At 44.8% G+C, this 23,753-nt stretch overlaps 1 protein-coding gene across 1 annotated transcript in view; it reads left to right on the forward strand.

Moving 5' to 3' along the window:
- The window catches only part of LOC122943770 (torsin-1A-interacting protein 1-like), a 179,981-nt gene extending 164,472 nt beyond the window's left edge, over positions 1-15,509 (forward strand). The window contains exon 24 of the mRNA XM_044301790.1: positions 11,781-15,509. Coding sequence (XP_044157725.1) covers positions 11,781-12,538 — 758 coding nt within the window. The 3' untranslated portion in view covers positions 12,539-15,509. The remainder of the gene's footprint in view (positions 1-11,780) is intronic.
- Positions 15,510-23,753: the final 8,244 nt, after the last annotated feature.

Here is a 23,753-nt window from a genome sequence, read left to right on the forward strand (position 1 = left end):
AAAGGATGATGGTTACAAGTCTGGACCAAAACTCTATAAAAAACAGGCCTTAAAACAAGAGTTACTTTCCCTCTTAAAGAAGAAAGTCTTAATATAGGTTCCAGAATCAGAAAGAGGGAGAGTCTTTTATTCTTCCCTTTTTTCTGGTCCCCAAACTAGATGGGGTTTTCAGGATGATAATAAACCTGAGATACCTAAACCAATTACTAAAGTACAAAAAGTTCAAGATGGAATCGGTACAATCAGCAGTAAATCAGCTGTTTCCGGAATGCGTAATGTCAACCCTAGACATAAAAGACGCATATTATCACATCCCAATCCATGCAGACTCCCAGAAGTTCCTAAGTGTAGCAGTATCCATGCAGGGGCAGATCCACCACTTTCAATACAGAGCGCTCCCATCCCATTCAGAGTATCCCAAGCTCCCAGGCTTTTCACCAAGCTAATGGCAGAAATGATGGCTCATGTGAGGGAAAAGGCTATCCTAACGATACCCTATCTGGACGACATACTGGTAGTGGCAGAATCAGAAAGCACTCTGTCCTCCCACCCCTCAGAAATAATCAGGCTATTGGAGGAGTTGGGAGAAATCAAACTTAATCCCATCAAAGAGTTGTCCGTTTTTGGGTCTAATGCTAGACTCCGTAAAACAATGCTGCTTTCTTCCTCAGAACAAGATCTCCAAAATTCTGAAAGAAGTACAATCTTTCATTTCATCAAAACACAGAACCATCAGACAGGGGATGGCGGTATTGGGCAGGATGACGTCTACAATTCCTGCAGGCAAGTGGGCGTTGTTGCGTTCTCGGAAGCTTCAATGGCAGATTCTGAGAGAGTGGCAGGGGTCTCTATCCCCTTTGGATGCCCCACTTCCTCTTCCATCCCAGGTCATTTAGTCCATGCAGTGGTGGTTAGACCCAGTAAACCTGTCTCAGGGACTCCCCTGGAATATGCAAGAGCAGATTTCAATCACCACGGATGCAAGTCCAACAGGTTGGGGGGCATACTGTCAGGAACATGTTGTTCAGGGAAGATGGTCTCTTCTAGAAAGAAGAGATTCGCAGAATGTAAGAGAATTAAGGGCAGTACTCCTCGCTCTAATAGCTTTTCTTCCAAAGTTAAAATAGTGACGGCCTTTTCAGACAACACCATGGTAGTGTCTTATTTGAACAGACAAGGCGGGACAAAGAAAAAAGCTGATTTTCTAAGCAGAAATCCTCTAGATCAGGGAGAATAGTGTTTAAATCAAACAATGTTTAAGAAGATAGTCCACCGCTAGGGCAGTCTTCTAGTAGACATGTTCGCAAACAGGCAAAACCAGAAATGTCATCTCTTTTTTTTTCTCTAAATCCAGAGGATTCTCTAACTGGCATAGACGCCTTCTCCCTACCTTGGCCAAACGATCTTCTATACGGCTTTTCACCCATAAGACTAATTCCAAGGGCTCTACAGAAACTAAGGCAACACAGGACAAGACTAATTCTGATCGCCCTCTTCTGGCCCAGAAGGTCATGGTTCACCTGGCTACGCAAACTATCAATAACAGAACCAAGGATTCTGTCAGACAGACAAGACCTGCTGTATCAAGGACCAGTTCACCATCCAGAGGTAACCAACCTACACCTAGCAGCATGGTATCTGAGAGGTCTATACTAGAGAAGAAGGGCCTTTCTAGAGATGTTATTAATACCCTCCTGTCATGTAGGAAAGACATCACTTCTTCTATATACCTAAGAATATGGAAAAACTTCTTAACTTTTTCCACGGTTCCAATAGGCCCCCTCCTATGCCGATAATCCTTGATTTTCTTCAGAGTGGCCTAGACAAAAGACTAAGGGGTAGTACACTTAAAGTGCATGTTTCAGCTCTTAGTGCGTATTTTGACTATACCTTAGCCAACCATCCTTGGGTAGGAAGATTTTTTTCAAACTGTCAGTCGTTCCAGACCAATTTCCAGAATGTCTGCTCATCCGTGGGACCTCAACTTAGTATTTGTCCAGTATGACGGGGCCTCCGTTTGAACCTATACAGGATTTGTCGATTAACTTACTTTCCTTTAAGACTGCTTTCCTGGTGGCCATCACCTTTGCCAGTCGTGTAAGTAAAATTTCTGCTCTTTCCACCTCTCCTCCCTATACTAAGATCCTGGAGAACAGAGAAATAATCAAGCCGGATCCTTCTTTTGTCCCCAAAGTAGTTTCCTTTTTTCACAGATCTCAGGACATCGTCCTACCTTCATTATGCCAAACTCCGAATAATGAAAAAGAAAGGAAGTTACACTGTCTTGATGTCAGAAAATGTCTCCTAAAGTATCTGGAGATGACTGAACCCTGGAGGAGGTCCTCTAGACTTTTTGTGCAGTTTGCCAGGAACAACAAAGGTGACAGAGTCACATCCAGAACACGATCTAGATGCATTGTCGCAGCCATTTTGGCCAATTCCTCAGCAGGGGAGCCTTGCCCCTTGGGATTCGGGGAACATTCAACCAGGTCCATTTCTACCTACTGGGAAGAAAGAGCTGAAGCTTCCCTTGAGCAGATCTGTGGGGCCACTACTTGGAAATCCCCTTGTACTTTCTTCCGCCATTACAAGCTAGATCTAGACTCCAAGGATCAGCTATCCTTTGGTAGGAAAATTTTACAGGCTGTAATCCCTCCCTAGTCTACCTCTATTCTATCCTTCTCTCAAGGGTGCTGTCATGGGCATAAGAGAAATAGAGGATTACACTCACCGGTAATCACTTTTCCATGAGCCCATGACAGCACCTGCTACTTATTCCCCCCCCAAAGGGGAAAAAATAAATAAAAATATATATAATTTTTTCATAATAATAAAAAAAAAAGTTTTGGGGATGTTGTATATGTTTTGGGACAGGTTCTCGCAAATAACTGGTGGATAAATGCCGGGTCTCTCCTTAAGAAGCTCTCCACGGAAGTTCCCGTTTACTGACCTGAGTGGAGGCGGGCTCTCTCAAGGGTGCTGTCATGGGCTCATTGAAAAGTGATTGATTATTGGTGAGTGTAATCTTTTATATTTTTCATTGCTGGAAGGTCTGGGCCAGCCACTTAAGCTGAGTCATACACATTAGATGAAAGGCTGCAGGACCGGCCAACCATCTAATTTGTATAGGGGGCCTCACTGACTCTCCTTTGACAGTACATAAGGATTGGCCCATTGGAATTCAACATGTCTGATCTATGGGAGATAATCTGACCCCAGAGGTGTCAGTTCAGAACACCAAGCTTAGTTGCATACCTTTGGAGGGGTAAAGGTATGCAAAGGAGCTTTTGGAATCCAGAGGGAAAACAAACCAGGCTGGTGTAGTGAGCTTTATTTATATTTATATAAGCAGATATATAATGCTAGTTTGACTGCGACGCGTGGTTGTGTAAGTGTGTGACTTTAGATTCGGGGACTTCAGTGGGGGACTGCAATTAGCCAGTTTCTTATTACTAGATTATATTGTAAACGCTAAATTGAATTATGGAAAGTCTTAAAAGATATGTCTTTAATGATATCAATTTAAAATGATAGGCTCAACAAATATTGTGTAATGTCACAAACCTCTCCTGGAGGACAAAAAATTCCCTGCCAACTATAGTGAACTGGTCGGGTTTGAAAAAATGTGGAGCCAGGAGGTGTGAACACTGGCCCACTCGGAGGAGTGAGTTTAGGAAAACAAAAGTGATAGAAATAAAGAGAGGGAGACAGGTACTGGGTCTCAACCCCTACATATATCCCTGTGTTCTGTCATAGGCACTCTATCCGTCTGACCCTAGATGGCCCTCAGACCTATTGTTTGACTGCCCAGCTTCGTCGGAAGTAAAAGGACCAGTCACCTCTAGAAAGGTCAGATGCAAGGAAGAGAAAAAAAGAAAAACAAAGAAACACTGTCCCTACGCGTTTCACTGGCTTGCGCCAGATCATCAGGGGACTCAGATATAACCAGGACCACAGGTAGATAGTGACAGGCAGTATGTGCCTATCTCAGCATTCCATATATGGCTGAGGCAGCAAAGGACACAATCCTAAACAATGTGTGAGGATGTACTTAGCTTGCTGGGTCATCTACTCGGGTCCAGGGTCCGCACCTTTCTAGAGGTGACTGGTCCTTTTACTTCCGACGAAGCTGGGCAGTCAAACAATAGGTCTGAGGGCCATCTAGGGTCAGACGGATGGAGTGCCTATGACAGAACACAGGGATATATGTAGGGGTTGAGACCCAGTACCTGTCTCCCTCTCTTTATTTCTATCACTTTTGTTTTCCTAAACTCACTCCTCCGAGTGGGCCAGTGTTCACACCTCCTGGCTCCACATTTTTTCAAACCCGACCAGTTCACTATAGTTGGCAGGGAATTTTTTGTCCTCCAGGAGAGGTTTGTGACATTACACAATATTTGTTGAGCCTATCATTTTAAATTGATATCATTAAAGACATATCTTTTAAGACTTTCCATAATTCAGTTTAGCGTTTATATACCTTGGGCGTCATTATATATAAGTGTGACCAGCTTTCCATTTAGGTTGTGTTCATATACAATAGATTATATTGTATTTTTTGCTTTTGTGGTGTAATCCCCATTTAGTATGTGTTGCACAATTGACAACGCAGTCCAGTGCACCTCTTGCATGGTGCATGCAGTCCTGGAACAACCATTCGAGGGTGTATATCTTTGTTCAAGATGTGAGCAAATTACCCGTTTGGAATCGCAAATCGAGTCTCTAAACGGGCAAGTTGCAACACTGAGAGGCATTAACAATTTGTAAAAGAGTTTGCTTCTCACTGAGCAAGCCCTCTTTGGGGTAGATGAGGGGGAAGGTGACATAGTGGATGCTGAGGAAAGTGAGGTAGCTAGCTGGGTAACAGTTAGTAAGCGGGTTAGAGGGAAGAGTGCCAGGGAGGCTAGCCCTGATCTGACACACCCCAACAAGTTTGCACGTTTGGCAGATGAGGGGGCTGTCAGTCCAGGGACGGCACTGCTGCAGCCGGACACTTCTTCTGCCAGTCAGGGGAATGTCAGCTTCAGTAAGCAGTGAACCAGGAGAGCAGGGCAGGCCAGACAGGTGCTGGTAGTGGGAGACTCCATTATTAGGGGAACAGATAGGGCAATCTGTCACAAAGACCGTGATTGCCTAACAGTGTGCTGTCTTCCTGGCGCTAGAGTTCAACACATCGCGTAGACAGATTACTGGGAGGGGCTGGAGAAGATCCAGCGGTCATGGTCCATATCGGAACCAATGACAAAGTTAGAGGTAGGTGGAGAGTCCTAAAAAATGATTTCAGGGATTTAGGTCAAAAGCTTAGGGCAAGGACCTCAAAGGTAGTATTTTCCGAAATACTGCCTGTACCACGGGCCACACAAGAAAGGCAGCGGGAGATTAATTAGTGGCTCAAGAACTGGTGTAGGAAGGAGGGGTTTGGGTTCCTGGAGAACTGGGCCGACTTCTCTATCGGCTACAGGCTCTATTGTAGGGATGGGCTGCACCTCAATGGGGAAGGGGCAACTGTGTTGGGGAGAAGATGGCTAGAAGGTTGAAGGAGTGTTTAAACTAGGGACTGGGGAGGGAAATTACATTATAGGAGGGGAAGATAGTGCAGATAGAGACCGGGGGCAAGGTAGTGGGACTGGGGTAGGAATGGAAGGAGGGACTAGAACAGTTCAGAAGGAAAGGTGTAGGGTAAAACATATACGTAAACCTCTCAAATGTATGTATACTAATGCCAGAAGCCTGACTAATAAAACTGGGGAACTGAAATTAGTGATGTGTGAGGAGGACTATGACATAGTGGGAATAACTAAGACATGGCTGGATGATGGCTATGACTGGGCAGTTAATGTACAAGGTTACAGTCTGTTTAGAAAGGATTGTCAAAACCGAAAGGGGGGGGGGGGGGGGGGTATTCCTTTATGTGAAGTCCTGTCTAAAGCCCACACTTTAAGTGAAGGACATGAACATGTGGAGTCACTGTGGGTAGAAATACATGAAGCTAAAAACAATAATAAATTACTAATAGGAGTTTACTATAAACCACCTAATATGCCAGAAAATCTGCTACAAAACGAGATAGACAAGGCGGCAAATCATAATGAGGTGGTTATTATGGGGGACTTCAACTACCCAGATATAGACTGGGAAACTTAAAGCTGTACATCTCATAAAGGAAAGAGGTTCTTGGCAATACTCAAAGACTATTACCTTTCCCAACTGGTTCAGAACCCAACTAGAGGGACGGCCATACTGGACTTAGTATTAACCAATAGGCCTGACAGAACAACAGACGTGCAGGTTGGGGGACACCTGGGAAATAGTGACCATAAAGTAATAACCTTCTAATTATCATTCAAAAGAGTGTTTCTACAGGGAGGAACAAAAATACCATTCTTCAAAAAAGCTAAATTTAGCCAACTAAGAGAGGCCATAGGCCTACCTAACTGGGACAAAGTCCTCAAAAATAAAAATACAGCCACAAAATGGGATATCTTTAAAAGTATCCTAAAATCTCATTGTGAGAGGTACATACCGTTTGGGAATAAAAGGTTAAGGATAAAAATAAACCAATGTGGATAAATAGAACTGTGAAGAAAGCAATAAATGACAAAAAGAAAGCATATAATCACTAAAACAGGAGGGGAAGGAAAAAAATAGAACATGTAAAAAACTAATAAAAGTGGCCAAACTAGAGACCGAGAGATTAATTGCCAAAGAGAGTAAAACTAACTCAAAAATGTTCTTCAATTATATAAATGTTAAAAAGTATAAATCTGAAGGTGTCAGCCCTTTAAAGAGTAATGAGGGGGGAGTCTCAGAGAGCGACGAGGAGAAAGCAAAGCTTTTAAATAGTTTATTTTCCTCAGTGAATACATTTGAGAAAAAAAATATCAGATGAAATGCTGAATGTTAAAATAAATTCCTCATTAAAAGTGTCCTGTCTGACCCAGGAAGAAGTACAACAGGGACTTAAAAAAGATTAAAATAGACAAATCGCCAGGACCGGATGGCATACACCCCCGTATCATACCAGATGGCCGCTAGCACATCCGCAATACCCAGTCCCCATAGCTCTCTGTGCTTTTATTGGGTAAAAAAAACGATTTGATACATATGCAAATTAACATTAGCGTCATATCTTACTTGTGTGACCAGAGATGAGTCATATTTTCAAGCTCTGACTCATCTCAGGTTAATTTGCATATGTCCTCAGCTCTATACCCAAAATCCTGGTGACAGGTTCCCTTTAAGTAATGTCATAGCCAGACCCTTATTTCTGATATTTGCGGACTCTATACTGACAGGGAATGTCCCACAGGATTGGCGCATAGCAAATATGGTGCCAATATACAAAAAGGGTCCAAAAACAGAGCCTGGAAACTGTAGGCCGGTAAGTTTAACATCTGTTGTGGGTAAACTGTTTGAAGGTTTTCTAAGAGATGCTATGTTAGAGGATCTCAACGGAAATAAGCAAATAATGCCATATCATCATGGCTTAATGAGGGATCGGTCATGCCAAACTAATTTAATCAGTTTCTATGAGGAGGTAAGTTCTAGACTTGACAGCGGCAAATCAATGGATGTCGTATATCTGGACTTCTCCAAAGCATTTGACACTGTACCACATAAAAGGTTAGTATATAAAAAGAATGCTTGGACTGGGAGAAAATGTCTGTATGTGGGTAAGTAACTGGCTGAGTGATAGAAAACAGAGGGTGGTTATTAACGGTACACACTCAGATTGGGTCACTGTCACTAGTGGGGTACCTCAGGGGTCATTATTGGGCCCTATTCTCTTCAATATATTTATTAATGATCTTGTAGAAGGCTTGCATAGTAAAATATCAATTTTCGCAAATGACACGAAACTATGTAAATTTATTAACACTGAAGAGGACAGTATACTGCTACAGAGGGATCTGGATAGATTGGAGGCTTGGGCAGATAAGTGGCAGATGAGGTTTAACACTGACAAATGTAAAGTTATGCACATGGGAAGGAATAATGCAAGTCACCTGTACATACTAAATGGTAAAACACTCGGTAACACTGACATGGAAAAGGATCTAGGAATTTTAATAAACAGCAAACTAAGCTGCAGAAACCAGTGTCAGGCAGCTGCTGCTAAGGCCAATAAGATAATGGGTTGCATCAAAAGGGGTATAGATGCCCGTGATAAGAACATACCACTTTACAAATTGCTAGTCAGACCACACATGGAGTACTGTGTTCAGTTCTGGGCTCCTGTAAATAAGGCAGACATAGCAGAGCTGGAGAGGGTCCAGAGGAGGGCATCTAAAGTAATAACTGGAATGGGAAAAATACAGTACCCTGAAAGATTATCAAAATTAGGGTTATTCACTTTAGAAAAAAGACGACTGAGGGGGAGATCTAATTACTATGTATAAATATATCAGGGGTCAGTACAGAGATCTCTCCCATCATCTATTTATCCCCAGGACTGTGACTGTGATGAGGGGACATCCTCTGAATCTAGAGGAAGAAGGTTTGTACACAAACATAGAAGAGGATTCTTTTCGGTAAGAGCAGTGAGACTATGGAACTCTCTGCCTGAGGAGGTGGTGATGGTGAGTACAATAAAGCAATTCAAGAGGGGCCTGGATGTATTTCTGGAGTGTAATAATATTACAGGCTATAGCTACTAGAGAGGGGTCGTTGATCCAGGGAGTTATTCTGATTGCCTGATTGGAGTCGGGAAGGAATTTTTTATTCCTCTAAAGTGAAGAAAATTGGTTTCTACCTCACAGTGTTTTTTTTTTTTTTTTTGCCTTCCTCTGGATCAACTTGCAGGATGACAGGCCGAACTGGATGGACAAATGTCTTTTTTCCGCCTTATGTACTATGTTACTAAAAGTCAGGAGGGATGGCATCTTTCCTCTGCAGACCTCTACAGGATTAGAAATACATGGCGGGTTTCTTCCACAAACGGCACCACATCTTTTCACAGGTTGTGTGCGGTATTGTCGCTTAACCCTATTCACATCAATGGAGCTGTGAATCTGTACCACATACAACCTTTCTTAAGAAAGCAGCCCTGTTTACCTGGTCCTGAGCAACCCCTTTAATACCAATGATAGCACGTCGACTCCGCAGCCTCCTGTCAGCGTGCTATCATTGGTATGGTTATTTTTTAATTTTTTGCCCACTATGTTTTCTTTGGTTATTACCTTTTAGGGGCAGTTGTGCCTTAGGTCTTTTTGATTGCTTTTCTGGGTGTTATGGATTTATTATTTGTGTTTCATCTACCTATGATGGCTGAATGACTCTGCAGCTTCCTCCTTATCCTCATTTGGGTTTCCATTGCTGCTATTTTATGTATTTGTTTTTTATTTTGTGTATTCAATAAAGATGCAATTTTCTTGACTATATATGGAGGTTGTTTTATCAATTTTTGATGGGGTCTAGTATGTTATCTCCTCCAGTTTAAATAAACACGTAAGCCCTTATATTTTTGTTGGAGTGTAAAAAAACATTGAGGGACATTTATAAAGACTGCTGTTCCCGTACGCCAGTCTTGATCCCTATGCGCCAGAGTGAGGTGAGCCTATTTTGTTAAAAGGCAGATGCCCCTCAATAAGTTTGTTGTATCTCTGCCCCTCCATGTGCCAGAAACAGAAGTCTACGCTAGCTAGGGGCTGGCGAAGATTTCATGTATAACCTACACCAGGTTTTATGTAGGGGCTCATGTTTTGCGGGATGAGGTGACTGTTACTATTTTGGGGGGCATACGCCTTTTTGATCGCTTGGTGTTGCACTTTTTGTGATGTAAGGTGACCAAAAAATAATCGTTTTAGGATAGTATTTATTTTATTTTTTCTAAGACGTTCAGGTGAGGGGGTGGATAATGGGGTATTAGAGAGTCGGTCGTTACAGATGCGACAATACCCAATATGTCTGTTTTTTACTTTTTTATTTCAATTTTATCACAATTTTGTTTTTATTTTGGGAATTTAAAAAAAAAATTACTTGAAACTTTTTTTTATTATGAATTTTTTTTTTTACTTTTTTTTTTTGTCCCAACTTCTGGGGTCTGATTCCCTCTGCAATGCATTACAATACAACCTGTACTGTAATGCATTGGCTGTCAGCTTTTATGCTGACAGCCTGCCTGTGAGCTCCAGCCTAAGGGCTGGATCTCATAGGCTTCCGTAGGAGGCAAGCCCCGATGCCTATGGAAGGCATCAGGCTTGCCTTCTCTGCCATCGGGACCCCGCCACTGCAGCGCGGGGACCCGATGGAGATGCAGAGGGAACCTGTACCCTCCACAAACCCTCTGCATGCCGCGGTCAGCTTTGATGCCAGCGTATGAATCAGTGACCCGACTGTCAGTGACTGCCGGGTCAGTGCCGCTGATCGGGCGGGAGCAGCTCCTACATCCACCCGATCAGCCTGCCGTACATGTACGTCGCTGGTCCTTAAGTCATGTCCAGCTGTGACGTACATCTACGGCAAGGGTCCTTAAGGGGTTGAAGTCAGTTCTAAAGATAGCTGCAGCGAGGGGGAGGTTGTTCATGGCAGATCAAAATGTGGAGAAGGGGGAAAGCATCTAAAAAACGCAGCACACACAGCCTGTAGATGGGGAGGAAAGCAACCAGTTTTCAGTGGAGAATCATATAGGCTGTATATGAGTTCAGAGAGAAAGCAAAGCACCCATGGAAACTCTATTTGGGGGGAGGGCACAGTCCTCAGCATCAGTGATAATCTGTAAAAGGGCTCATGCACACGGCCATTGCTTGGCTGTGCCTGTATTGCGGCCCGCAATATACGGGCACCGTCCGGATGTGGACCCATTCACTAAGACAGAGGAGATCCCTCATGAGTTGAGGAGGTGGTAAACAGTTCAGAAATGAAGTTGTGCCGATACATGACAGCTAGTGAAGGCAACAGCATCCTAGACTCACAGACTTCATGTTCCGCATGTATTACTGAAAGGAAAAAGGGACACCTCCAATGAGAAGTCTGAAACTAGGAGCAGGTTGTACACTGGATATCAAGGGGTCTGAAAATGAATGAAGGAACAAAGATTGCCAAACAAAACTTAAGGCGGCTTGGCCAATTTCCAATGTAATTGGTCAAAATGTCATATATGGTCATGTTTGCCTCACACAAGTATGCATGACTGTATATTGTCCATTGGCTGCCCCAGTGTCAGTGAAGTAAGCATACTTATCTGTCATCTTCCCCGTCCATGGGCTGCAAGATGGCGGCAACCTCTTCCTCAGGCTGCTCCTGGTTAGCTTCTATTCGGCGCTGAATAGCAAATAGACGTGTCCGGCACATGCACAGATGCTGTGAATTCTGCTGCCTGTATCTGCACATACACCGGACATGTCCGTTTGTCATTCAGTGCCTGGGAATTGTGAATTAAGAAAGAGCCTACAAACAGTCACATATGGAAGGACCTGTCATGTCCATATATTACACAAACAGCTCATTGACTTTAAAAGGTGCAATGCTTCATTTCCCCTGCGGTGGTGCTATAGGGGAATTGAACAGTTGTGGCTGGTTTGTCCAACAGATTTCAGCTAATCCCTGGGAGTAACAGTGACAGGACGACATCCCTATTAAATATAAGTCTTTGAGTAGTCCAGTGGCATAGTTTATGCAGCATTATTTGAGTAGTAAATTTTTGCGCGCCAAAATTTTTAACTTTTTTTTCTTGTGCGACAATTCTGGAGCAAATTAAATGATTAACGCCCCCTAAATCTGTTGATAAAACTTTCTGTGGCTCATATATCACCTTTTTTTATAATTTTTTTTATCACCAGCATGTATGAAATATTTCGTTCCGGCTCTCCTCGTCGTCCTGGCTGTGGGCGTAGCGGCTGTGCTTTACATATCACCAGAAGTCAAAAAAGATCTAAAGGATGACTTTGAGAACCTTACCAGCGTTTTCACCAACCAATCTCCGCTAATGTGGAAAAGAAGTAGATTCATTTTGGAGCGTCACCTGGAAAACTGGAAGAAAAATAAAGAGCCCGCTATCCTCCTCCTCACTGGTGCCAGGGATGCAGAACAGACTCTGCTCTGTATTGGCACCCAGCTAGCAGATATCTATTCCTCCTCCCTTGGTGGTAACTACAAAGTGATTTCAGGATCATACTGGGCATCTAAAAGCAGCGAGGTGGTTAAAGCACACATTGATGATCATCTGAGCGCACATTTCCAAGCCAAGACCAGTGCAGCCATGCTGCATCGCTTAGAGCTTCTGCCGTCTGGGTCGCTGCTGATTCTCTACAAGTACTGTCACCATAAATCGGCCGTGTTCAAAAATGTGATGCTGCTGTTCACGGTGCTCTTGGATGAGGCAACTCTGGCAAAGGACATTCCACTTAATAGTCTGGAAGAGACTGTGAGAGAGTTTTTAATCAAAAAACTAATTGACCCAGAGACCCAGAGCATGGCCTCCCATGGTTGGATGGATCTTGACATGTTTAGTGGAGTCTGGAGCCTCATATCACACATAGTGCTTCCTGTTTTCCCTGAAGAGAATATCCCGGAGCAGTGTGTGAAGAAACCAATCTGAAGCATGGTCCAAGGGAATAGCATTGGATACCCCACCCAAGGATTCCAAGGACAACGCCGTTGCAAAAGAAAAAATATACCGTAGATTTGAATCCATTCAATCACAGACTGTTCAGATGAAGTTTTTTTCCAACCCCACGGACCGATGCTGTCTTCAGCAAATTTAAAAAAATGTACTTACCTACATGGATCCTGCTATTCCATTTTTTATTTTTCCTTCTGTTGCCTGTCGTCATCTGACTCCTTTCTTCCCATCAAAATCACAGAAAAGAAAAACACAACTTTTATTAATATGATTGAAAGGATCAAAAGGTGACCATCCCTAATACATCCCTAAAAAATGGATTCCTTCCTAGGGAGCTGAATAGCCGCCCTGACGAGCAATCCCACTGTCTTCAGAGCTGTCCCTAGCTCACCCTAATCTGTTAGGGGACAGAGCGGACGAAGGACAGATATACAGTGGGGTCAACAATGGTGTACCAGTTATGTGGCCTCCATCGTAAATATATGTAAACCACAGGCCACGCCATGAAGAGATACAAAGAATACTCCTGTAATGTAATACTAGCCAAAAATTAAACAAGTGTACCGATGTCAATACATCATCATAGGCCCTACGCGTGTCTCCCCCACGTACTCAACCATAGGGTTCATCAGGAGCAAAATCACTGAAAAGCTGTCTAGTTACTGCCACGGTGTGAATGATTTGATAACTTATGTACCGTGTTCACATCATAGGGTATTTCTGTGGAGCGACTTGCTCTAGTACCTTTAGAGGTGTATTCTCATCCTAAACATTCATGACCTATTGACTAGATATGTTAGCAATGTCTGATCAGGTCTGACCTCTGGGGTGGCCTACAACTAAGGGGTCCCTACTAAACCAATATTGTTCCAATAATGCAACACAGACCATTATCTTGAACCCATTTTCTCTAGGCTCGGTGCGGGCCAGCCATCATTCTTTAGGCTTCATGCACACGACCGTATCCATATTTCAGTCCTGAAAACAGAGATCGCTTCTGCATTCTGCATTCTTCCCATTCCCATCAATAGAAATATGGAATAGAAATGGTTGTTTCCGCTATATGCTATAAACTCTGGAACGGCCATACAAATCCACCAAACAAAATTGGATGGCCCTATAAAAATGAATAGGTCAGGGTGCTACCCTAAAAAAAAAAAAATGTAGATAGCACACGGAGGATAGAGTCTTGTGCATGAGACATAAAACTGCTTGTCAGCGTGGATAGTCAACATTATTTTGTGTCAGTCTATGATCCCCATAGAAAAACGGCTAATTATGACTTTTAGTTTTTTGGCATCAGTTTTCATAAAGATAGCAAAAAAACTCAGTTTATACAGCGAATAATTCTGAGTTATGTATCAATGGGAAATCACACCGCCAGAAAAGCTAAAAACATGTATACAAGTGCAGGTTTTAGAAAATCTGCATGTACTTATGTTTGTGGTGAGGCGACTACCAGTCCTACTGCCATAGACAGTGGCAACAAGATTTATGAAACTGTCTAGAAGGAATAGCAACAAATCACAGCGCAGCTTTCATTCTAAAAGCGGAGGGCTACATTATAATGTGATTTCATTATCGGGTCTAAAATCATCTGCCCTTTCATTTCTTAATATTAACTTTGCCTGCATAGATCTAGGGTTAAATTATACAATTCTGGCTGCCTGCAGTCACCACTAGAGGGAGCTTATAGTATATTATTTACTATTGGTTCTATGTATAAATGTATTCAGTAAATTCCCCTAGTGGTAACCTCAGGCAGCCAGAGTTCATCCATTTGAGAGACCTGTATCTCCAATAACTATAAAAAATATATTAAAGGGGTTGTCCACGCTATAAATATTAATGACCCATACTCAGGATAGGTCATTAATATCAGATTGACACCCAGCAACACCACCAACCAGCTGTGGCACTGGAAATTATGTCGATCAGGGGTGGTCGTGCTTGCACACTATAGGAAAAGGCCTCAGCCTATCTGCTGGCCGGGACCATGGGAGCGCACATAGGCCCGTGCTTTTTCCTAGATTGTGCAAGCACGACCCCCGCTGATGGATTGCAGGGTGGTCTGTAACCATGGAAACGAGCAGTGGTTAATGTGATAGAAAAATTAATCCAGCCAGCAAAGGAAGCAATACAGACAATAACAATATATTATTAAGTGGTTTGTATTTACTTTCTATACATGATAAATGCCACTTACTGAAGTGACAACCCTTTTAATCACCTATCCCTAGGATAGGTCATCAATATCTGTAGCCTGGACAGCCCCTTTAAGAAATTAGCAAATAATTTACTTAAAATAATGGAAAATCAAAATGGTATTCAGGAGGAGGAGACAACCCCTTCCAGAATGCATCTCCCACCACCACGAGCAGAATCGGCTGGTTGACTGACCAGACTTTTGCTCTACAGCTCCCTCTCCGCACAGCTGGCCAACCATTTCATACAGTCACAGCTCGGCTCTGCCAGAGAGTGACTCCTAATAACCCTATAGACATGTGTTGTCTTCTCGAGATTTCCATTTCATACTTTGCATTTTGATACAGTCTTTTGTTCCTGTCGTTGGAGGTTATAGTCTGAAATGCTAGTCCTAGATATAAGCTGAGTCTAGTGACTTGGTTCCAAAATGTCCTCCTTGTACTATGCTGGGGTAATCTGGTTAATTATAGTTATACATTGTATATAAAATTAATGAGCCTAACGCCCCTGTGACAACACTCCCTTCCCTGTGTGCTGATGATTCAGTATTGTCTTAGGGACCCTGTATAGGTGTAAATATCCAGGTCCGTGCACAATTAGGCCCCTATCAGATGAACGTATGGCCGCCGTGCCCGTGTTGTGGACCGCAAACAGTAGGTCTGTAATAGACTGGCAATGGCAGTGTGAACTTCATATCGCGGATGCGGACCCTTTGACTTGAATTGGGCCGCGATCCGCAACATACGGCAAAAGATAGGTCATGTCCTACCTTTGGCGGTGCAGAGACACAGATCCGGAACCCCACAGAAGGGCTTTCGGGTCAGTGCCTCCACACTGCCAGGGATAGGACATGACCTATCTTTTGACGTATGTTGTGAATCTCGGGCCCATTCAAGTCAGTGGGTCCGCAACATTGGCACGGCGGCCATACATTCGTTTGAATGGGGCCTTAGGACGAGGACCTTGATTTGAATAGAATTAGGCTGGCTATAAACATTAGATGGCTGTAGGACAAACTCTCGCTCCACCGACAGCTATCTTTCCTGAGCCGCCCATACACATGCACTCTTAGCTCAGCTGGGCATGCATGTGTCCTGAAAATGGAGAAAGCTGCTGCCTGAACATAAAGATCAGACAGTGTCAGGAGATCCCTATACACGTTAGATGGTCGGCAGGTTCAGCCCACAATAATTTCCAGGCATTGCAAAACTACAACTCCCATCGTGTCCTGATAGTTGCAAGCTGGAGAACATTCATCAACTTTATGCTGCCCGTACTAATGGCAGAATAACGTAGAGACAGGTGAGTTAATTTCAGTGGTCTTTCATTGAAAAGTTAAAAGTAAGTGGTTGCTGAGAACCAACCTCACAATCCTTGCAGACTGGTCCTGGAAAAGAGTCCCGGCCACCTGAGAAGAGTCCTGGTTATTCATTAATTCCTGCTCTCCTGCCCACCTGCTGATGACTGACAGTCTTCTACCTAGTTTTCTCCCTTTCTCTCTAGGAGAGAACTGCCAATCAACAGCAGATGGGTGAGGAGGGCAGGAGATTATGGATACCAGGACTCTTCTCAGGTAGATTTGACTTTTTTCCAGTCCTGGGCTGCAATGATTATGATGCTGGTTCTCAGCAACCACTGACTTTTAGCTGATCAGTGACACACCGCTGACATCAGCATTTCTGTCACTATTTTATGCTGCCCTCAGTGAGGTCAGCGTAATGTTGATGACGGGTTCCCTTTAATGTATATGGTCAGCATCATACAGAGATTTAAAAAAATAAAAAATGCAAAGAAGCTTTTACATAGAACTACCTCAGGGTAAATTAGGATTATTTGCTAGAATTTAGAGGTAAAGTAACAATGAGGCACTGATTTTACTTTGATTTAAAAAAAAAAATTGGGGGAGATTTATCAAAACTGGTGTAAAGGAAAACTGACCTAGGGGCTCATAACGACAAACCAGATTCCAATTTTAATTTTTTAAATGAAAAGTGGATTCTGATTACCGTATTTTTCGCCGTATAAGACGCACCGGCGTATAAGACGCACCGACGGGCACAGCGCATGCGCATAAAGCAGACGCGCGATGCGATCCCGGCCAGTGAGGGTGCCGGGCGCAGGCGCTGAAGATGGCCGGGGACACTAGTACAGCGCTTCAGAGTAGCCGCCCAGCTCAGTGAATATTGATGAGCTGGGCGGCGCTTCAAACGGCAGTTGTGGCGAGGCTGGCTGGGCGCAAATTGATATGAAGCACCGCCCCTTGGGCAGATTAAACGCCAGGAAAGCAGGTTATAAAACTTATTTTTACTGTATTTATGAGGTGGACAGGGGGGATACTTAGATGATTCTAATACCCTTTATAAGACCTATACTGTCATATATACCCCTAAATATGCTTTTTGGGCCTTTCAGTGTCCCTTTAAGATAGAGCTTTGACCAATCGTTTTTAGCGTTGCTCAGCACTGATTGTGAGGTCATGTGACAGGCCAATCAGCAGTCAGTGTTTAGCGGTGGTAGGGAGGGGAGTATGTTGTGTTTTTTTTTTTTCACTTTTTGGTTTCTCTAAAGTGACCTTCATAATGGGGTTATATATGAATAGGGGAATATTTTGTATCTGTGGCCACATAAATTAACCAGCATATTAAGAATAATTATACATTATGTTGATGAGTCACAGCTATAGTTAATGAAGTCTTTTAATCTTAAAAATGAAATAAAAAGCTTGCCTGAGTATATACAACAATCTATGCTTAATCTCCGTTCTGAAACATTAACCCCTTAGTGACTGCCAATTCTCCTTTTAGCAGTGGTCACTAACTTGTTTTAGGCTAGGCTGCAGCCTATTTATAGTGGCCTAGTCTAAGCGCTGCACGGGTCTCCCATGCAGCAGCTCAGCTATCATGTAAGCCAAACTCCTGCTCTTACAGATCGGCCATTTAACCCCCTAGATGCTGTTATCAGTAGTGACTGCAGCATCTAAGTGGTGTAGAGGGAAGGGGCTCCCTCTCTCAGGCATCAGCACCCCACAAATGAAATTGTGGTTCCAACCTCTTAGCATGGCAGCCAGTCGTCTAATGAAACACCCAGGCCTGCCTGCAGTGCATCTTACGGACAGAATAATACACTGTACTGCATAAGCGACTGTCAAAGTCCCGCTGTGGGACTAATAAATAGTAAAAATAAGAAATAACGTTTTGTTAAATAAAATCTGAAAGTTAGAAAAAATGCAACAAAAAAAAGAAAAAATATATTATATTTGGTATCGCTGTAATCATTCAGACCCAGAGAATAAAGTTGTGTAATTTATACCAAAAAAATAAACATGTACCCAAAATGGTTCTATTAGAAACTAAGATTTGCCCCAGACAAAACAAGCCCTCATATGGCTACAACAACAGAAAAATAGAAAAGTTATAACTCTTGTAATGCGACCATGAAAAAAAAATGGCTTGTCACTAAGGGGTTAAAGTTCTACGCTCAGAATATTTTTGATTTAATGTATTTATCGTGTTTTAATGCATTGCTTTTACTTATATGATTGCTGTGGCATTGCTTCTAAACATTTAGGCAGACTGAGGAACGTTTTATTTTTTATAATTAAAATGTTTCAGTCTAAAAATGTTTAGTTTTTTATTTATTCAGGAAACAAAAGGTAGTTTAGATATTTTTTTGTGGTTTTGATTCTTGCTTTACTTTTGTATATTGAGAACTATTTTTAAAGAAAAAATAAAGAACATTCATACCTAATGCATACAGAACACTTGTTTTTTGGTTGAATACATTGGCGTGTACCATTAGTGTTTCTCCACTCCTGAGGGTGAGTTCTTCAGGATCAGGTGGAAGGTGAAGATGAAAATAAAAATTTATAGGAATCTAAAGGCAGATTTACACCGCAGAATTGCCTGACTGATTATTGGGAATAAACGTTACTACGAATGCTCGTTGCTGATTATCTGCCCACAGATTGGATCACCCGATAAACGAGCAAAACACTTATTCCTCATGTGAATTCATCATTTATGCAGACACCAGAATAATCATCTTCTGGGCAGAAAATCATGCTGTGTGAACAACCATCTACTGCCTAGAAACAATGAATCTGTACGAGGATGAGCAACGGCAGTAGTCATCACTAGAGTTGAGCGAACACCTGGATGTTCGGGTTCGAGAAGTTCGGCCGAACATCCCGGAAATGTTCGGGTTCGGGATCCGAACCCGATCCGAACTTCGTCCCGAACCCGAACCCCATTGAAGTCAATGGGGACCCGAACTTTTCGGCACTAAAAAGGCTGTAAAACAGCCCAGGAAAGAGCTAGAGGGCTGCAAAAGGCAGCAACATGTAGGTAAATCCCCTGCAAACAAATGTGGATAGGGAAATGAATTAAAATAAAAATTAAATAAATAAAAATTAACCAAAATCAATTGGAGAGAGGTTCCATAGCAGAGAATCTGGCTTCCCGTCACCCACCACTGGAACAGTCCATTCTCAGATATTTAGGCCCCGGCACCCAGGCAGAGGAGAGAGGTCCCGTAACAGAGAATCTGTCTTCATGTCAGCAGAGAATTAGTCTGCATGTCATAGCAGAGAATGAGGCTTCACGTCAGCCACCACTGCAACAGTCCATTGGCATATATTTAGGCCCAGCACCCAGGCAGAGGAGGGAGGTCCCGTAACAGAGAATCTGTCTTCATGTCAGCAGAGAATTAGTCTGCATGTCATAGCAGAGAATGAGGCTTCACGTCAGCCACCACTGCAACAGTCCATTGGCATATATTTAGGCCCAGCACACACACAGGCAGAGGAGAGAGGTCCCGTAACAGAGAATCTGGCTTCATGTCAGCAGAGAATCAGTCTGCATGTCATAGCAGAGAATGAGGCTTCACGTCAGCCACCACTGCAACAGTCCATTGGCATATATTTAGGCCCAGCACACACACAGGCAGAGGAGAGAGGTCCCGTAACAGAGAATCTGGCTTCATGTCAGCAGAGAATCAGTCTGCATGTCATAGCAGAGAATGAGGCTTCACGTCAGCCACCACTGCAACAGTCCATTGGCATATATTTAGGCCCAGCACCCAGGCAGAGGAGGGAGGTCCCGTAACAGAGAATCTGTCTTCATGTCAGCAGAGAATTAGTCTGCATGTCATAGCAGAGAATGAGGCTTCACGTCAGCCACCACTGCAACAGTCCATTGGCATATATTTAGGCCCAGCACACACACAGGCAGAGGAGAGAGGTCCCGTAACAGAGAATCTGGCTTCATGTCAGCAGAGAATCAGTCTGCATGTCATAGCAGAGAATGAGGCTTCACGTCAGCCACCACTGCAACAGTCCATTGGCATATATTTAGGCCCAGCACACACACAGGCAGAGGAGAGAGGTCCCGTAACAGAGAATCTGGCTTCATGTCAGCAGAGAATCAGTCTGCATGTCATAGCAGAGAATGAGGCTTCACGTCAGCCACCACTGCAACAGTCCATTGGCATATATTTAGGCCCAGCACCCAGGCAGAGGAGGGAGGTCCCGTAACAGAGAATCTGTCTTCATGTCAGCAGAGAATTAGTCTGCATGTCATAGCAGAGAATGAGGCTTCACGTCAGCCACCACTGCAACAGTCCATTGGCATATATTTAGGCCCAGCACCCAGGCAGAGGAGGGAGGTCCCGTAACAGAGAATCTGTCTTCATGTCAGCAGAGAATTAGTCTGCATGTCATAGCAGAGAATGAGGCTTCACGTCAGCCACCACTGGAACAGTCCATTCTCAGATATTTAGGCCCCGGCACCCAGGCAGAGGAGAGAGGTCCCGTAACAGAGAATCTGTCTTCATGTCAGCAGAGAATTAGTCTGCATGTCATAGCAGAGAATGAGGCTTCACGTCAGCCACCACTGCAACAGTCCATTGGCATATATTTAGGCCCAGCACCCAGGCAGAGGAGAGAGGTCCCGTAACAGACAATCTGGCTTCATGTCAGCAGAGAATCAGTCTTCATATCATAGCAGAGAATCAGGCTTCACGTCACCCACCACTGTAAGAGTCAATTTTCATAAATTTAGGCCCAGAACCCAGGTAGAGGAGAAAGGTCCCGTAACAGACAATCTGGCTTCATGACAGCAGAGAATCAGTCTGCATGTCATAGCAGAGAATCAGGCTTCACGTCAGCCACCACTGCAACAGTCCATTGTCATAAATTTAGGCCCAGCACCCAGGCAGAGGAGAGAGGTCCCGTAACAGACAATCTGGCTTCATGTCAGCAGAGAATTAGTCTGCATGTCATAGCAGAGAATCAGGCTTCATGTCAGCCACCACTGCAACAGTCCATTGGCATATATTTAGGCCTAGCACACAGGCAGAGGAGAGGTTCATTCAACTTTGGGTAGCATCGCAATATAATGGTAAAATGAAAATAAAAATAGGATTGAATGAGGAAGTGCCCTGGAGTCCAATAATATATGGTTATGGGGAGGTAGTTAATGTCTAATCTGGACAAGGGACGGACAGGTCCTGTGGGATCCATGCCTGGTTCATTTTTATGAACGTCAGCTTGTCCACATTGGCTGTAGACAGGCGGCTGCGTTTGTCTGTAATGACGCCCCCTGCCGTGCTGAATACACGTTCAGACAAAACGCTGGCTGCCGGGCAGGCCAGCACCTCCAAGGCATAAAAGGCTAGCTCTGGCCACGTGGACAATTTAGAGACCCAGAAGTTGAATGGGGCCGAACCATCAGTCAGTACGTGGAGGGGTGTGCACACGTACTGTTCCACCATGTTAGTAAAATGTTGCCTCCTGCTAACACGTTGCGTATCAGGTGGTGGTGCAGTTAGCTGTGGCGTGTTGACAAAAGTTTTCCACATCTCTGCCATGCTAACCCTGCCCTCAGAGGAGCTGGCCGTGACACAGCTGCCTTGGCGACCTCTTGCTCCTCCTCTGCCTTGGCCTTGGGCTTCCACTTGTTCCCCTGTGACATTTGGGAATGCTCTCAGTAGCGCGTCTACCAACGTGCGCTTGTACTCGCGCATCTTCCTATCACGCTCCAGTGCAGGAAGTAAGGTGGGCACATTGTCTTTGTAGCGTGGATCCAGCAGGGTGGCAACCCAGTAGTCCGCACAGGTTAAAATGTGGGCAACTCTGCTGTCGTTGCGCAGGCACTGCAGCATGTAGTCGCTCATGTGTGCCAGGCTGCCCAGGGGTAAGGACAAGCTGTCCTCTGTGGGAGGCGTATCGTCATCGTCCTGCCTTTCCCCCCAGCCACGCACCAGTGATGGACCCGAGCTGCGTTGGGTGCCACCCCGCTGTGACCATGCTTCATCCTCATCCTCCTCCACCTCCTCCTCATCCTCGTCCTCCTCGTCCTCCAGTAGTGGGCCCTGGCTGGCCACATTTGTACCTGGCCTCTGCTGTTGCAAAAAACCTCCCTCTGAGTCACTTCGAAGAGACTGGCCTGAAAGTGCTAAAAATGACCCCTCTTCCTCATCCTCCTCCTCCTCCTCCTGGGCCACCTCCTGTTCCATCATCGCCCTAAGTGTTTTCTCAAGGAGACATAGAAGTGGTATTGTAACGCTGATAACGGTGTCATCGCCACTGGCCATGTTGGTGGAGTACTCGAAACAGCGCAACAGGGCACACAGGTCTCGCATGGAGGCCCAGTCATTGGTGGTGAAGTGGTGCTGTTCTGTAGTGCGACTGACCCGTGCGTGCTGCAGCTGAAACTCCACTATGGCCTGCTGCTGCTCGCACAGTCTGTCCAGCATGTGCAAGGTGGAGTTCCACCTGGTGGGCACGTCGCATATGAGGCGGTGAGCGGGAAGGCCGAAGTTACGCTGTAGCGCAGACAGGCGAGCAGCAGCAGGATGTGAACGCCGGAAGCGCGAACAGACGGCCCGCACTTTATGCAGCAGCTCTGACATGTCGGGGTAGTTGTGAATGAACTTCTGCACCACCAAATTCAGCACATGCGCCAAGCAAGGGATGTGCGTCAAATTGGCTAGTCCCAGAGCTGCAACGAGATTTCGCCCATTATCACACACCACCAGGCCGGGCTTGAGGCTCACCGGCAGCAACCACTCGTCGGTCTGTTGTTCTATACCCCGCCACAACTCCTGTGCGGTGTGGGGCCTGTCCCCCAAACATATGAGTTTCAGAATGGCCTGCTGACGTTTACCCCGGGCTGTGCTGAAGTTGGTGGTGAAGGTGTGTGGCTGACTGGATGAGCAGGTGGAAGAAGAGGAGGAGGAAGCCGAGAAGGAGGAGGTGGCAACAGGAGGCAAAGAATGTTGCCCTGCGATCCTTGGCGGCGGAAGGACGTGCGCCAAACAGCTCTCCGCCTGGGGCCCAGCTGCCACTACATTTACCCAGTGTGCAGTTAGGGAGATATAGCGTCCCTGGCCGTGCTTACTGGTCCACGTATCTGTGGTTAGGTGGACCTTGCTACAGATGGCGTTGCGCAGTGCACACTTGATTTTATCGGATACTTGGTTGTGCAGGGAAGGCACGGCTCTCTTGGAGAAGTAGTGCCGGCTGGGAACAACATACTGTGGGACAGCAAGCGACATGAGCTGTTTGAAGCTGTCTGTGTCCACCAGCCTAAATGACAGCATTTCATAGGCCAGTAGTTTAGAAATGCTGGCATTCAGGGCCAGGGATCGAGGGTGGCTAGGTGGGAATTTACGCTTTCTATCAAATGTTTGTGAGATGGAGAGCTGAACGCTGGCGTGTGACATGGTTGAGACGCTTGGTGACGGAGGTGGTGGTGGTGGTGTTGGTGGTACATCCCCTGTTTGCTGGGCGGCAGGTGCCAACGTTCCTCCAGAGGCGGAGGAAGAGGCCGAGGCGGCAGCAGCAGAATAGGCCGAGGCGGCAGCAGCAGAAGAGGTAGCAGGGGGAGCCTGAGTGACTTCCTTGGTTTTAAGGTGTTTACTCCACTGCAGTTCATGCTTTGCATGCAGGTGCCTGGTCATGCAGGTTGTGCTCAGGTTCAGAACGTTA

The sequence above is a fragment of the Bufo gargarizans genome, chromosome 7 (genome assembly GCF_014858855.1).
Source record: "Bufo gargarizans isolate SCDJY-AF-19 chromosome 7, ASM1485885v1, whole genome shotgun sequence".
Taxonomy (NCBI): domain Eukaryota; kingdom Metazoa; phylum Chordata; class Amphibia; order Anura; family Bufonidae; genus Bufo; species Bufo gargarizans.